General features: G+C 44.6%; 1 protein-coding gene across 2 annotated transcripts in view; it reads left to right on the plus strand.

Annotated features, from left to right (window-relative positions):
- Positions 1-6777: 6777 nt before the first annotated feature.
- LOC144784921 (vomeronasal type-2 receptor 26-like) overlaps positions 6778-17697 on the plus strand; it is a 1049209-nt gene continuing 1038289 nt past the window's right edge. The window contains exons 1-2 of one of the 2 annotated variants that reach the window (XM_078664034.1): positions 6778-7046; positions 13633-13756. In XM_078664034.1, the coding sequence (XP_078520160.1) occupies positions 7044-7046; positions 13633-13756 (127 nt within the window). In that variant the 5' untranslated portion in view covers positions 6778-7043. Of the gene's footprint in view, positions 7047-13632; positions 13757-17697 lie in introns of those variants that run through there. The other variant, XR_013601714.1, reaches the window with a different exon arrangement.

Here is a 17697-nt window from a genome sequence, read left to right on the forward strand (position 1 = left end):
GCAATGGTTAGATTTGGCCTAAAGGGTGAGTGTACAAGGGAATTTGGAGTGGGGAGGGGCGTGAGGCTGGGTTGCGTCCTTGCCCCATTCCTATTCTCTGTCTACATTAATAACTTAGAGGACTCACTCCTAAAGGAATGTAATGATATGCCAAGTGCCATGACTCGCCGGTTACCTGCACTTATTTATGCAGATGATACAGTGCTTATGGCCAGAACCCCATTGGCTATGCAGACCATGATTTCGTCTTTTAGTGGTTTTATGGATAAACTCAAACTTCAAATCAACTGTACCAAGACATATGTGATGAATTGTGGGGGAAACGTCCGACAAAAGAAGAAAACAATGTTTATTGGGTTAACCCCACTACAGCATACTCCAACTTTTTCGTATCTGGGGATTCTTTTTGACCATACTGGGAACTGGAACAGGGCAATACAGGTCAGGAATTTACTTTTTTCCAAATCCTTAATGGCCCTCAAGTCTTTTAGTAAAAAGATGGGCAAAAAGCCAGTCAAAGAGCTGCTATATATTTATAAAAGTAGCTGTGTCTCAGTAGCGCTATATGGGGCTGGCATTTGGGGAAATTTAAATGTTAATAGTCTGCAAATAAGTGAAAATAATTTTCTACGATTTCTACTGTCACTCCCATCGAGTATGTCAAACTATAACTGTCACACAGAACTGGGTATCTATTTCCTGGAAGACCTAATTAAAATTCAACCGTTGCTGCTTTGGCATCGGGTATGGACTACTGAGAGATGCCACTTAAACCAACTTATCTTGGGAGGTGTGTTAAAGTTGGATGGGGCCAAAAGGATAAAATGGTTACACTATATAAAAACTGTCTTTAATAACATCAGACACCCGGAGTATTTTGACGAGCCAGAAACTATGCTCAATATTACTAGGAAGACTCTAAAACAATTGTGCCTAGACTTTACGGTGAACCAAAGAGAATCAGTTGAAATGGCAAAAAAGACTGACTTAATCAAATGATTACTAAAGGAGGTACTTTACAGCCTTATCTAAAACTACAAATGAGTGAATATGAAAGGTTTTTATTGATAAGATTCAGATTTGGTATATTGTTTAGATTATTGAGCTTTCCAATCACAAATAACTGGTCTACTGTTCCGTGTACATGCCCCTGTGACAACGTCTCTGATCAATCGGATATCCATATTTTATTTTTTTGTAGATTTTATGTGACACCTAGAAAGAGATGGATTATGCCAATTTTAAAATATATGAATTTGAGACAGTGTCGCCCTGCATTTCTGGCTATACAGACCTCTGAAGACATTTTTTCCGTCTCTTCCGTGGTGGCGTTTCTTAAAAATTTATTTTATCTGCGTAAGGCGATGATAACATGATTTTTGCTTATGCATAAAATACTTTGTATAGTTTATTATCATCCTTCCCAAATTGATTGCCAATTGATGTTTGATGATGCTAAAATTTTAATGTGATTTTATGTACTTTTATGGTTATGAAATATAACCGAATAAAGTTTTCTGAATCTGAAGTAGCGCCAATCGGATTGCAAAAACCTTGGCTAATATTTTGTAGTCAAGGTTCAGTAGGGACAGGGGCCTGTAGGAACAACAATGTGAGGGGTCACGACCCGGTTTGGGCAGTAGAACAATGACCGCCTCCCGGAGTGTGGGAGGGAGAACGCCCGATTCCTGCGCCTCCGCATAAACCTCAACGAGCCGTGGCACAAGTTCTGCTTTGTATTCCTTATAAAAGTCCGCTGAGAGCCCATCAAGCCCCGGCGCTGAGGAACTCTTTAACGAGTCAATGGCCTCAATTACGAAATCTGGCGTTATGGGTTCGGCCAGAAATTCCTGCATGTTTTTCTCGAGGTACACCATGGCTAGCTCATTCAGATACGCGGAAAATGCGGAATCTGCCGTTCACCTCAACCTTCAGTCGTGCTGGATAGAGCATGCCGTACTTTAGGCCAAGGTTATGGAGGGCAGACTTGACACCAGCATACTTGCGACGTGCCTCCTGCACCATTAGTGTAAAATCCGGGAAAAAAAGACAACCTGCTGCCCTGCCATTGCACCTCACCCGCCTCTCGTGCAGTGCGAAGCGCGGCGTCACTGTCGCGAAAATTCATGATCCTAGCTATTATGGGCCGAGGTGGTTGCCCAGGGCGCGGCTTGGGCCCCAGTGACCTGTGCGCTCGCTCAACAAAAAAGCAAGCGGTGAAGGTGTCTTTTCCGAATAGCTCAATGAGGAGGTGCTCAACGAAGGTGTCAAACCGGCCCATGGCAGTTGTCTCCGCCACGCCAAGGATGCGAATGTTATTGCGCCGGCTATGCGCTTCCAAGCCCTCATTTTTAATGGCCACATCTTTAAGAATTTTCTCGACACGCTCCAAGCGCTTCAGCGCCTTTGCGGCACCGTCCTCAACATCGGATATCCTGGGCTCCGCCAAGTCGAGACGTCTATCGCGTGCCTGCACATTGGAGCCCATGTCAGAAAGTTTTTGTTCGAGGCTATCAAAGCGAGTGTCCAGGGCCTTAAAGGCAGCGCGCATTTCACCCATCATGGCGGCGACCATGGACGCAGCTTCCCCCGCATCCGAAGAGCCCGCAGCCCCAGAGGACGATCCAGGCGGAGGGTCCGTGGTGAGTGGGGAAGTCTTATCGAAGCTTAGTTTCCTCTGGTTAGGGTCCCTCTTCCCCATCGCAGAGATTGAGCGGGGGCCGGAGTCATAGGTGTAGTGCCGGTGGCGTCAAGCAGTGAGGCGAAATTGCGGCAAGGCGAAAATGAAGCCCCAGGCAGTCTCACAATCAGGCAGGGCACAGGCAAGCACGCAGTGTCAGAGGATGTCAGGTGAAGGCTAGCATGACCGGCCTCCTTGTGAGGAGCGTTGGTATCCAGCGGCTGCAACGGCCCAAGGCCCGAGTGCAGTGTGAGCCAGACTCTGGTAATGGAGTGCCACTCCACATGGCCAGCAGTGTGGGGCGCGACCCTCTCCCGACGCTCAGTGCAGGAGGAAAACAGGTAGCCAGCCAGGTGTGCCTGTGGCGGGGCTGCCGGTAGCTGCTGGGAAGCGCCGCCAGGCCCTTCGGCCGCCGCAAACCCCAGCTCTCGCCGCCCCCAGTCAAGTGCCCCCGCCCGCCACCCGAAAACCAGCGCGGGCCCGCAACTAGAGGCCCCGGCCCCAGCACGCCCCCAGGCCAGTAGGCCACGGTCGCGCCCCAGGAGCCAGGCGCCCCCACCCGGGAGCCCACAGAGGAAGGGCAACAAGCGAGAAGACCCGCGGGGGACTCGCAAAGGGGCAAGAGGCTCGTCAGCCAAGCGCCACACTCACCCACCGCTCCGGCGCAGTAGAGAAGATGGCGCCGAGGTCCGAAGGCCAAGGAACTCCTCCGCCGTGAACACCACCCGTAGGTCGCTCCCAGAGTGTCTACAGTCACCCAAAGGCACAGGGCGACATCAGCAATCGGATCTGGGGGGTGGTGAGGGACTGGAGCAGCGGATCACATCGCGCTCGTCGCCGCCGGGAGCCCGCATGGAGGAGCTTCACGGAAGAGCAGCCATTCCGCTCGGCACCGTGGCCACGCCCTCCCAGGCACTGTGTAATATATGGGAGGAAAATGAGCCAGTCACTGTGTGATATATGGGAGGAAAATGTGACAGTCACTGTGTGATATAAGGGAGGAAAATGTGCCAGTCACTGTGTAATATATAGAATATTATATAATATATGGCACTTGCACACACTGAATGAGTACTTTGTAATACATTATCGCTAAGCAAGAACGGTGTGCCTGACACTGTAGGCCAGGCTGTACTGAAACAAAAGAGAATTCTTGAATTACACGCAGTAGCAAAACAGTGTGCGTGCCACCTCATAAAGTACCTCGTATAGCACGATCGCTATACCAACTGAGACTCATCCGCGAGCCTCGTCCTCTGTAGTCACTATGGGCAGGAACAACTTGAAAGGAGAGCAGCCGTGTAGCATAGGCTTAGGTTCTTCATCCTGCTGTCAACTCATCACCACTGAAAGGACTCTGTGAGTACAACAACTTTATTGTACAATTCAAGTAGCAGGACATAGCTCTGGCTCCGTATCCCTCTTGTCTCCTTTTCCCCGCATTCTCTTCCCATGGGAACCACCACACTCGAAGCAGAATGTGAAGACCCCAAACAGTGGTCAGTTTGTGCTCAGTGTTGAAGCAGGTTCACTGAAAATATATGGCCCGCCTTCCTGCGAGGAGATTGAGGGATTTATTAAGGGTGCAAAAATTTCAGGTGTTGTGGGCCCTGATGAATCATTAAAGAGGAAGTCTCCTTATGGGCTATCTCTTTATGCCGTATGTTCCAGTACTGCTATCTGTCCGGTGATATTCCAATTTCTCGCAAGCGAAGTATTGTGGTGCCCTTATATAAAAGGGATTCAAAAGCCTCTCCTGCCAGCTATATACAAATCGCCCTTCTGGAAGCAACTGGCAAATTTTGTGCCAAAAGTACAATATGTCACCTTCAGGAATGGGCATTCGACAATAAGCTCATACCAGCAGGGCAGGCTGGCTTTGGTAAGAATTGCCTTGAACTCTTCTACTTGGACCCAGGTCATGATGGGAGGGAACCAGGGTTTGTCCCATGAAGTGGCGATGCATAATAGTCTAAAGCAGGGCTGCCTGCTTACGCCTCTTCTTTCCTCACTCTACACTCATGATCAGCCATTTAGAGTTGGCCAGACAGAGGGGGACCCACCTAAATTAGGTTCAATGAATGTCGGTTATGTTCTTTATGCTGACAATGTTATTTTGCTGGACTTAACCCCCATAGGTGCCTCTGTATGTTGGAAACATATGCAGAAGAACAGTTTCTAAAAATAAACATGTCTAATAATAAAGTCCTGATTTTTAGAACTAAGGGGTGCAGAATCAGTAAAAACTTCAATTGGTCCCTAGGGAATGCCAAGTTGTAAGTGGTGCAGTTTTACCCATACATTTTCTCAAGTAAAAGTTTAAACAAAGATCATATAAGACACTGCAAAAATAAGGTGTTGTCCAGGCTTCTGCTATGCACAGATTGTACAAGTGCTGTGGGCAAAGGCACTTCACACAAGTCCTCTCAGTTTATAAGACAAAAATACCGCCATCTCTGAGTTATCCTGGTGTAGTGATGGACGAGCGGCACTGATCCTTCTTTGAGAAAGTAGAAGGGTGCAAATGTAACCTGGATTCTTTGACTTCTCCATCTGCCCTGGGCTAGAATTTAGGCTATCTTCTACAATTGTGCTTAATATGGCAGCCGTCCTGAGATGGGGGACAGTTGTTGTATATTTGTACTTCCTTCAATATGGCTACTTGTTGTCAATAGTCCTTTATTTGTGTTTCTACCTTCCCAACCTCCCATAGTACCCGAGAGTGTTCTAGCCTGTATGTGAAGGTTCCAGCCTTGGCAGTTGATGGTCTGGTCAGCTGTGAGGTTTACTGCTCTCCTGTGTAACTTAATAAATCTATCTTAACCCCTCCCATGCTGGTGACGGAACCACTCCGTCACCGGCCTCGGTCGTGCTGTGCTGGTGACGGAGCGGTTCCGTCACGGCCCGCTCGGCGCGCCTGCACGGCGCTGATTTTGCGCCTGCGCGGAGCGTTCTATTAAGTGGGCGGGACTGTGACGGAACCGCTCCGTCACAAGCACAGCACGCCCGAGGCTCATGACGGAGCGTTTCCGTCACGAGGATGGGAGCGCCGCGCGGCCACCCTCCCCCTAGCGCTGTGGTGAAATTCCCCCCGCAGCAAAGGGGTTAATAACCTGAAGACATGTCCTGTTACTTACCAAATCTACTTACAACATTTTGGCGACATTCTGCACTGACCAGACCAGAGGAGCAGACCAGAGAGGAAGACCAAGAAGAACAGCGCAGCAGGAGCAAGACCTCACAATCAAGAACCCACCAAATTGCGGTCAGAAACATGAAGTAATGAAACCAGAAACCTGTGAAACGTGAGAATCACAAGAAATTTGCCGCAAGTAAAAAGGAAGAATCATTGCCGGCTCTAGGCTCACGGAGGCCCTGAGCAGGGAGTGTAAGTAGGGGGCCCGAGGCCGCCAAATCCCTGCCAGGGGCCGCCACGCAAATATGTATCTAAGGATATATATTGGCGTGGCGGCCCCTGGGGTTTGGCGGCCCTGTTCAGGTGCACAGCTTGCACATGCCTTAGGCCGGCCCCGGAAGAATCTAGTTGCTTGTAACAGACTATCCCAAACAAGACATCGTGCCACTGCAGCAAGAACCTTGAGGTAAAGAAACTATCATCTCAAAGAAAAACTCCTATATTAAAAGATACTGTCAACCCCATCTGCTGCCAAAAAACAAATGTAACATGAGGAAATGAGGAAAACCAAACCAACGGACAAGATATTCGTCACAGCCTTCCCAAAGTCGAGCTACTGTGACTCAAGACAATTTGCCAAGTTTTAAACACAGCTGCTGTTGAAGACACACCCCTATCTGACAGGTCAGAAAAGCTGTTTCCTATTGTGTATAGGGCATTTATATCTGGAAATGAGTTAACTTGAAGCATGTGTATGATTGAAGTATTAAAAAAAAAAACTATTGGGCTAATTGGTATGCGCATCTGAGACAAGCCCTGACCGTGACATAAGCTGGAATGTGAGGCGAAGCAGCTAAGGTGTGACTGACTAAAAAAGCTATCTCCACTTTACCGTTCGTGGGTAGAGAGATCCTTTCCCTGCGCTGCCGTCCTCACACTGATGACGTGTTAGAACGTCCACCTGAACTAGCGGAGCAGCAACCCACTCTTTGATCTCGTAGAGTACTTGGCGTCCTTCAACCTCTGACCTCTTGAAGAATTTAACGCGTCATTACGTAACGCCGAGCATCCATTTTGTGACTCTGCTTCCTTGGCATGCTTCGTTCCCGTGGTGACGCATGTTGCGGAACAGCTGCAGACTACATGAAGGAAAAGTTCATTTAATCGCTTCACCTAAATTACTTCTCAAAATTACTTTCTACTCTCCCTCCCAGAGTAAAAAAAAAAATGGTGAGTGGAGTGTGAAATTTGTTTTTTCTTCAATCCATATATGTTGGATGAGAAGTAGAAGGAATGTGCGCTGTTTTGTGATATCAACTAGCAGCAGTTTCATCCGTGAGAAAAAAAGAAATTTTTTTATGCACCTTTCATTTTAGGCAGTGACTGTGGAAAATGATGGACAACAGTGCCATCTTGTGGGGTATTATGGTATGTTTTGGCGAGCTCAATTATCTCATGCTTGCAGCGAGTTATAAAATTCGAATGACAGATAGTCACCAGTAAAGAATATATATCTTGCAGCTAAACTAATTTGTCTGGGTGATATTTATCAGCATATATTACAGCACAGCCTTGTCAACGTTAAAAAAAAAAGTCAATTCAATGTTGCGATTGTTGCACAGAGAAGTTTTAAGGAGAGTCCAGGTCTATAACATGAATTGGAATGTCACACTGTAGCTCTCCATGTGAAGGCCAGAACAAAACCCAAGCAGTACCAGTGAAGTGTAAGCAAGATTTGAATATTAAAAAAAAAAAAAAAAAAAATTCCTGCTGCATTCCTTGGAGTGTATGCTTGTAGAGACTTAAGTGCATACAGTCATTAAGCATCAATGGGGTTTATGAAACAGTTTTAGCAGCATAGCCGTAAAACCTTTTGCAGCGCATAAATACTCCAATGTTTAGTGACAGCCAGTTCAAACCAAGCAAAGTACACTACTGTGGTAAAGAATTCAATATTAGGGCAGATGATCCAGAACCACGACGAGACAAAGATTGTCCCAAGGTTCAAGAACTGGTGTTTGACAGAACCAGAAAGTACAATGGTCAAAGAACCAGGAGGTGATAAATGCCCCAGAACGAGAAGGAGATAAAGGTCTCCAGAATCAGAACAGTGAGTGCACAAAGGAAGTCCAAGGACCGGAAGGGGGCAAGGACCCCAGAATGAGAACCGGGAGACGACAAAGGAAGTCCAAGGACCGGAAGGGGGCAAAGACCCCAGAATGAGAACCGGGAGACGACAAAGGATGTCCCAGGACCGGATGGGGGCAAAGGCCCCAGAATGAGTACCGGGAGCGGACAACTGATGTCCCAGGACCGGGAGACTTCACAACAGAGATTCGTGATGGGATAAGAGTTCCAGTACCACAACAGAAAGTTGTAACAAGGTGGTTCTCTGAACCGGGATAAATCTTCTGCGATTTGAACCGGGCTTTATAGCCCACAGTACTGAGACAGTTTGTCCACAAAAGAAATAAAAAAAAATTTAAAGGTAACTTTGTGGCCCGAACCACAACTAGAGGCCCATAACCCGAGAAAAGAACCAGAACCGAGACACCTGGTCCATAACTTCAACTTGGACTGTAAGAGAACTGGCTCCAACTTTTTCTTCGGGAACATCCTTCCAGAACTTTTTGTGTGTTGGAGGCACTTGTTGAACTGTTCTATCTTCAACAATGAGCGCGAAGCCACAGCGGACAAAGACTGATCGGAGAAAGTAAACTGTCTCGTCCCGTTTTTGCTGGCCACATTGACGGATTGTAGAGAGTAGACTGGCTCTTCATTGTCGTGTCCTACCACCCAGGAACTCACACAGGACACGATGTGCATCTTACAGGTACTCTTTTATTCGTTGGTTTACATCATGCTTGAATCATGACCTCCTGCCTCGAGGTCTAGCATCAGAGTGCCGTTCCCCTCCACCCCTTGACCGGATGTGGTGTCCGGTGTCCCCTCGCCCTTGCGCTGTCCCAGGGTCCTAGTGCCCTTGTCCTGGACACGATATTCATGTTTTGTCAATCGAAGGGGAGAAGGTGGTCATCATGGTCTTCATCATCATTCTCATCTTGATCCTGTTCCTCTGCCTTCGTGATCTGGAAGTCCAGGAGGTCGCTGACCTCCTACGTGTTATATGTTTTCTTCTTCGTATTTTTCCATATCTTAACTCTTACTATGTGTTTGAGTCTTCCATTTTTTGTTTTATCTGTAAAGGGAGAAGCTTTACTGTATATTTGTACTTCCTTCAATATGGCTACTTGGTGTCAGTAGTCCTTTATTTGTGTTTCTACCTTCCTAACCTCCCATAGTACCTGAGAGTGTTCTAGCCTGTGTGTGAACGTTCCAGCCTTGGCAGTTGATGGTCTGGTCAGCTGTGAGGTTTACTGCTCTTATTAATCTGAAGACTTGTCCTGCTACTTACCAAATCTACTTACAACAACAGTCTACTAGGTTGTGAAATGGGTTCTATCCAAGCTGCACTAATGCATGAAATCTTTCAGAGCTTGAAACGAAGAAGCACAGTTTATTCTAAATATATACAATCTCTGTAAATGTTTGAGATTAGCCAAAATGGGGTTGTCCTTTTCCAAAATCCCTTATTAAAAATGTGGTTTAAAAATCGTTCTATGCAGTGAGTCGGAAAAGGGATATTCTGCTTTGTGAACAGCATGTAAGGAATTAAATTATAATAGAGAGGAGCATCTGTAAAAAAATGTTTTAAAAAAACTATATTTCATGGAATCTTCGACACAGAGTAAACAGAATAATTCTGTTATGAAGGTTAAATCTGCTTCTGCTACAAGCCATCACTGGAACACTTTCTAAGACTGTTCCTTTTGAAGCATAACATAAATACGTCAGTTGAGGCTTGCCAGTGTCTATTGGCACACCCTCCCCCTCCTGAAATGGTTTCCACAAAAATGTAACTTTTTTCTAATGTGTTTTAAATTTAGTAATAATATGAGTCATTACTCTCTGCCTTTTATTTACTCTCTGCCTTTTATTTGAATCGTTAAGGACACCAAATTTTAATATGCTCATCATAAGCTTAATTATTACTTTACATGCTGTGTTAATCTGGATGCCCGACAGATGTAATGAGGCTTAGACACTGCATTTTCAGCCAATCCTTTGCCCCTCTAGCACTTTATTTGCTCATTTGCACTTTTTATTCGATGCCTTTTAACATAATTTACCACATTCTTTACTGCAGAGAGCATTGTACTGTTTTGCCTACATTGATTTATTTGCATATTTGCACTATATCAGTTGTTGGCACTTTATAGTAGAGCATTGTATTCAGTACTGTTATTGTGAATTTGCACTCTTTGGGGCATATTTGCAAGGACGGCAATAAATAAACGCAAAGCACGCTTAGCGCTTGTTTATTTATTGCCGACTATCTCTGGAATTTATCACCCAGGTAGCGTGTTATTAACAACGCGTTTCTCCAGGGCGATAAAAATTCCGGAGATAGAGGGGGAATCGCCATTTTGCAGGGAACATTGCTGGTTTTCCAGCGATGTTCCCCGCAAAACAGCGATAACCATGCTGATACGCCCCTGTGGTCATATCAGCCAAATCCACCCCCAATGTTAGGGATAGCTAATTCTGTATTTTAGCAGACGTTAGTTTTTTGAGAAAACAGCGGTTTTCTCCAAAAACTAACATCTGCTAAAATGCTAGGGCAGTCTTCTAATATCACGATGTGCAGATCAGCGATATTTGCAAGGTTTTACTGCCCAGTGACGCCCACTTTGCATCTCATTTGAGATGCAAAGGGAGGCGTCGGGTTAAAGGGTGCTAACATGCGCTAATGTATGTTATCACCCTCTTGTTAATAGGGCAAGAGTTTTATCTCTGCTTTTTAGGCTTTTAAAGACAAAACAGTGGAGATAAAGCTCTTGGTAATATGCCCCAATTAGGTTGTATACATTCTCAGCGAATGAGGTTTTGTATTAGATTTGTCAATTACAGTTTTGGGTAATCTGAAGGATACCCTATGGATCCCCGTTCGTTAACTTTTTATTGTTGAAGACATTTTAAAGTGTACTTTTTTGTAAGATTTTTTAAATTAATCAAACAAATAAACTTGAACTTGAACTTGAACTTGCATGGACGATCACTTTATCTTTCAACTGTAGTGGTATGTGTTTCTTTTGTGCTTTAATATTCTTGCATTGAAGATGAGGATGAATTGCTGTATTCTTTATGTGGATCTCTGTTGAGTTCCATAGTACAATAAATAAGAATTGGATTGAATTAAAAATACCTATCATTAATATTTGGGCAGATCATCTTTGTCTTGTCTCCCTCCAAGGACTTGTTCTTTGACTGTCACATACACAAATTAAAATATAAATATAACTCAACAAGTTTGCCCTTGCATTTTAAAGGACAAAATATTTTGGGAGGCATTCCTAAACATTTTCAGAAGTACTCCTAGAAAGCGAATGTTGCCCTACTGCTGAGAACCCTTTCCTCTGCATTTTTACCAATGTTGGAGTTCTTTAACTGCACACTTGCATTCTGGACATGGATTAACTCCTGCTCATTACTGATGTAAGTCTCCACTATTTAAAAGGTGGGAATGAGTCAGCAAATTATTGTCAATGTCCACAAACAAGTTTGTTTATTCTGAAGAAAATCTTATTTTTAAAATGGCTTTACACATTCAAATAGGTCTGTGGATTGGACACCCTGTGTAGCTTGCTAAGAACACCTAGTCTCTTTAGCTCATTGTCCTCAGAACTCCTTGCTCTGTATTAATAGGGCATGTACCTTGTGTCTCTTCCTCCACAAGTCCCTCGCTCTGTAATATAGTGTGCCCTTTGGTATTTCCTCCCTGGATCTTTCATACTGATGTTATCACTTCTGCCCCACATATCTTCAACCATAGATCCTGTAAACTGATTTTATCACAAATTGGCCCACATCTGTTCCTCCATGGATCCCTCGCACTGATGCAATCACATGTGCCCCGCATCATGAACTCCCTGGACCCATTAAACTGATGCAATGCATCTGCCTGCATCTGTTCCTCCATGGATCCCTTGCACTGGTGCAATCACAACTACCCCACATGTCTTCATCATGGATCCCTCGCACTGATGTAATCACATGTGGCCAGCATCTGTTCCTCCCTGGATCCCTCGCACTGATGCAATCACATGTCTTCTGCATCTCATTCCTGGATCACTCGCACTGATGCTATGACATGTGCCCCGCATCTCCTCCTCCATGAATCCCTCACACTGATGCTATAGCAAGTGCTCTGCATCTCTAACTCCATGGATGCCTCGCATTGATACCCTGACATGTGCCCGCATCTCTCACTTCCTATATCCCTCGCACTGATGCAATCACATGTGCACAGCTTTGCTTCTTTTTAGTATCCCTCACACTGATGCACTCCAATATCACCTGCAGCTCTCACTCACTGGATCCCTCGCACTGATGCTATAACATGTGCCTCAATTCTCTGATTCACAGGGTTCCTCACACTGATACTATGACATGTGACTTGCACCCCTTCCTACATGGATCATTCGCACTAATGCTTTGACATGTGCCCACATCTCTCACTCCCTGGATCCCTCGCACTGATGCTATGACATTTGCCCCGCATCGCTCACTCCCTATATCCCTTGCACTGATGCAATTACATGTGCCCTGCACTCTTCTTCTTGGATCCCTCACACTGATACAATAACATGTGCCCGCATCTTCTCCTCCAAGTATCCCTCACACTGAAGCACTCACATGTGCCTGCATCTCTTCTTCCTGGATCCCTCACACTGATGCTATGACATATGCCCTGCATCTCTTTGTCCTGGATCCATCGCACTGATGCAATTTCATGTGTCCAACAACTCTCACTCCATGTATCACTCACACTGATGAAATTACATGTGCCTTGTATCTCTTCCTCCATGTATCCCTCACACTGATGCATTTACATGTGCCCTGCACTCTTCCTCCATGTATCCCTCACACTGATGCTATGACATGTGCCCTGCATCTCTTCTTCTTGGATCCCTCACACTTATGCAGTCACATGTGCCCGCATCTCTCACTACATGGATTGCTCACACTGATGCACTCACAAATGCCCTGCATTTCTCACTCCCGGATCCCTCGCACTGATGCTATGACATGTGCTCCAAATCTGTTCTTCCTGAATCCTTTGCACCGATACAATCATATGTGCCCTGCATCGCTTCCTCGGTGGATCTCTCGCAATGATGCTATGACATGTGTTCCGCATCTCTCACTTCCTGAATCCCTCGCTCTGATGCTATCACATGTGCCCCACATCTCTCACTTCCTCGATGCCTAGCAATGATGCTTATCACATGTGCCCCACATCTCTTCCTCCAAGTATCGCTTACATTGATGCACTCACATGTGCTCCTCATCTTTTACTCTCTGGATCTGTCACACTGCTGCTATCACATGTGTGCCACATCTCTCAATTTCTGTATCCTTCACATTGATGCAATCACATGTGCCATGTATCTCTTCCTCCAAGCATCATTCCAAGTATCACTCGCACTGATACATTCACATGTGCCCATGCATATCTAACTCCCTGGATCCCTCGCACTGATGCAATCACATGTGCCCCACATCTCTTCCTTCAAGTATCGCTCACACTGATGCTATGACATCTGCCCTTTAGTTCATCCTCCTCTTATCTCTTAAATGAGTACATAGATACAATTTGTCTCTCAATCTGCTAGTTGTGTGATAATGTCACATCTGACGTTTGCCTCTTTCCCAGTTTGTTTCTTACACATGTTCTTCTTCGCCTCCTCTCCAGGTCCCTCGCTCTGTGTGCAGTGAGAGCTGTCCTCCTGGGTTCAGGAAGGTCCCTCTGGAGGGGCAACCCATCTGCTGCTATGACTGTGCCCCCTGCTCAGATGGAGAGATTACCAACAAGATTGGTAGGTGATAAAACACTGCATGCCTACCAATGATCCTTTCCAAAGACCCAAATAAGAAGACTTGCACATGTAAATTACTCACAAGTGTAGGTTCTTAATTGGAGTTCATAAGTAACATTTCTTCTAATATAGAACATTATGCAATGAAGTGGCATCAAAATGCTCCATGGAAATAGAAAGGCATAAATTCAGAACCTTATTGTTTATTCCACTCAATCTTTCATATTTCTAAGGTTGGGAAAGAGGACTCCTTTGTGTTGCAATACCCTTTTAATAACGACCATTGTGTTATGCTTATGGGCAGATTTACTAAGAGTTTGTTCCTGGTTTACATCAGAAAAGTGGTGCAAACCTGGTGCAAAGTATTGTTTTGAGACTTACTTTCCAGTGCAGATTCTGAATTGAGTTGGACAGTAATTCTAAGTAGCATAAAGTATCACTATGAGCTATTTTATGCCAGGTATAGGCATCAAACAATTACGCATCCTCAAGGCAGTTGTAAAGTTGGAGAAAATATTTCCAAATTTGCACCATACATTACGCATCCAAAGTGGTAATTTTATGAAACATTGAATTCTGTACTGGAAGAGTACACTTTCAGTGTAAATCTTTAACTTGACATAACTCAATCACCCTCACCCTGTGGTGTAAAGGTGTATTTGGCACAAGGCAGCCTAAGGTATGGCCTCACTAGAGGACAGAGAAACATCACCATATCTTAATAGATAACTTTGGTTGCTGCTCATGGTAAAAAAAAAGGCTTTTAGCAAATTGATTAAGGAGAGGTTTAGGAGGGTTCAAACACTCACCCTCAAAACAGTAAGCCCATTGGTATTCACAAACTGCACTTCTGTAGTTAGCATATCCAAATATTTCCGCAAAGCAGGTGTAAATGCTTTCCAGCTCGACCTGGAGTAAGCCCCGCACCACAAATGGGCAACCACTGGTACTTCAACAACCCCCTATCCATAGTAAATCAGACAGGCTCTTACAATAACACCATATAGCAAGTAATGTTAAAATAAAATAATGTATTTAGAATTTTAAAACATATGTATACCTTTTATTTTAATTTTAACCCCTTGACCGCGGCGAAAATTCCGCCGCGGTGCGGGTGATTTACGGCGTGGGCGTGGTTCAGACGGCCCCCGGCCGTCCTCCGCACACGCCCACCGTGACGTCGGATGGCCGCCGGCCGTCCGACGCATGGGAGGGGTTAAAGAAATAATGTATTATTTTAAAATAAACAATTCTTTATTATTAATTAGTTTAACACACCTTTAAGCTTAAGAATAAACATAACTCAAATCATTTAAAGATGATTTAATTTAAAATGATTCTATAGAATCATTTTGGTAACATTACTACATCATAAATAAATATGGATAAGTTATTTAGGTAGGAATTTTAAAAAAAAAAATTTTTTTTAAATGTCATTTAATTTAATATATTCAAATATATTCAAATCATCAAATATTTTTATTCAAAACTAAGTTTGTTGTGCTGTAATATTTTTTCTATTTTTTCTACTGTTAAAGTACATATGTAAAATTAATTTACATTAATATGTAACAGAAATACTTGTATATTTGTTTTTAAAGTTTAATAAACTTTAAAAAATTGTCCTATACTTTACAATTAGGAGATCTCCACCCAGTGGCCATGACTTTGTGTCAAAAGTTACTTGTAGTATCATTACACTCTTAGGCTGAGGCTCTACTTCCTGGTTTCAGTGAGATGGGGCAAGTAAGTCCACACTAAGGGGCCTATTATGATGTCGGTCGGAGTTTCCTCTGAATGACACCGTGGTGGAAACTGGACCGACTGACCTCTAGTCAGCGGTCCTGAACGCCTAATTATGGGGCCCATTAGGATTGCGGACGGACTTGCGTCCGTCCGCGAGCCCTGAGTAGAAGGGAACGTCCGCATGTGCTGCGGCGTTCCCTCCTGTGCAATTAGGATGTGACCTCCACCCTGGCGGTCACATCCTCTATTTTTAACATTGCGGCGGGTGCTGCTTGAAGCAGCACCCACCGCAATGTTAAAATGAAAGCTGTGCATTTGCATGCACAAAGCGGCAGGCACCGCGCGGTGCCTGCCGCTCTGTGCACGCAAATGCATGGGGGTACCATGCGTACCCCCCCATGTGCACCCCCACACCCCCTTCACCCCTGGGGGCCCGCAACGGGCCCCCAAACAAGAATCCATATGCCTTTGGGTTCCAGAGCAGAATGCTGCCTAGCGTAAAGTGCTTTAATGTCTTGGCAGGGTTGATGAGCGCTATATAAAGATTTTTTTTTTTACAGAGTTTCATATAGCAAGAACTTGACCCAAAGGTATGGGGTATCAATGCGCTTTACACAAGCACCAGCTGCATTACATGAGGACACATTCATTTTTCTTAGTCACAGGGAGATTAAGGGTCCGATGTAGGTGGCCCAAATACCGGTCGGTAACGGTGAAATTCTGTCAATTTCACCGTCACCGACCGGTATTTAGCCATTGCTGATGTAGGGAAGGAATCGGTAATAAGAAATCGGTAAATACTGATTCCTTAATACCGATTCCTTATTGGCCTTGCATTTAAGGAATCAGTACTACCTATTCCTTACATGCAATGTAGAAAGCACATAAAAGAGTGCTTTTTGGCCTTGAGGAATCGGTAATTACCACCAACTTCAAGTTGGTGGTAATTACCGAATTCATTTAAAAAAGCACTTCCTTGCTTTTTTTGCAGTGCCATGTGGTACACATCCATGCCCTTAGGGGATGCATGTGTGCCACATGTGCACACATGCAGATTTCAGGGGTGCAACAGGGTGTCCTTTGGACACCCTGGCACCCTTGAAATACCTCCCGGTATTACCAATTCGGTAATACCGAATCGGTAATACTGAATGTCTTCACATTCATTCCTACTACGGGCCTCCAAGCCCATAGGAATGAATGGGTAGGTATTCGTTATTACCGAATCTCAATTACCGATTCGGTAATAACGAATATTAAGGATTCTGTATTTTTTACCAAATTACATCTGAAATACCGATTTCTAAATACTGAATCAGTAAAATTCGGTATTTAGAATTCGGTAGTTGACTATTACCTACATTGGGCCCATAGTGATTTGCCCAGAATCACAGGATGTTGCGCGTCCTTGTCGAGACTCAAACCAGGTTCCTCAGATTTGAGGTCGACTGCCCTAGCCGTTAGGCCAACTCCTCTTCCCAAGGTCAACTCCTTTTCCCAATTTTTAATTATAATAATTTAAAAGTCAAAATAATGTAATTATTTTAACATATTTTCTTATGGGGTGTTAAATTAAGTTCCTACACCCACTATTTTCTATGGGAGTGTGTTTCTGAACCTGTAAATGACCTTGTATGATGCTGAACTTCCTTCAAGTCTTGACTGGTGAATATTTGATGCTTTTTTGTCACCCTTAATGCCATATCAACTTCAGAAATGCCATTTTTGAATAAAAATCGTCTTATTCTTTTGTGGGTGTGTTATGTATTAGAGTGTCCCTTCATAAACACTGCCTTACCTGTTCCTAAATCCCTCATTGCCCCTCCCTAAACTTCTCCCATTTACCTGTACATAGTCCCCATTGTCCTGCCACTGTACAGTATAGTACAAAAGGGGGTGGTGATGGAGCATCTGAACCAATCAAACACTCACACCTAGTCAAAAGATCTGGGTTTGATCCATCACCGTTCTTTAGCCCAGAAACCGGTCCTCGGAAGCTTGTTTCCGGTCCAGGGAAGGCATGGCTTGGCAGTTCGGGCTGGACTGTTCCCATGAGGCACAGGGTCAGACTGATTTGCATATAGCCATGTCTGAACTGGGGTGGCAGAGTGGGCTAAAGAACAGTGATGGATCAAACCCAGATCTTTTGACTGGGTGTGAGTGTTTGATTGGTTCAGATGCTCCGTCCATCACCA

The sequence above is a fragment of the Lissotriton helveticus genome, chromosome 10, assembly GCF_964261635.1.
Source record: "Lissotriton helveticus chromosome 10, aLisHel1.1, whole genome shotgun sequence".
Lineage (NCBI taxonomy): Eukaryota > Metazoa > Chordata > Amphibia > Caudata > Salamandridae > Lissotriton > Lissotriton helveticus.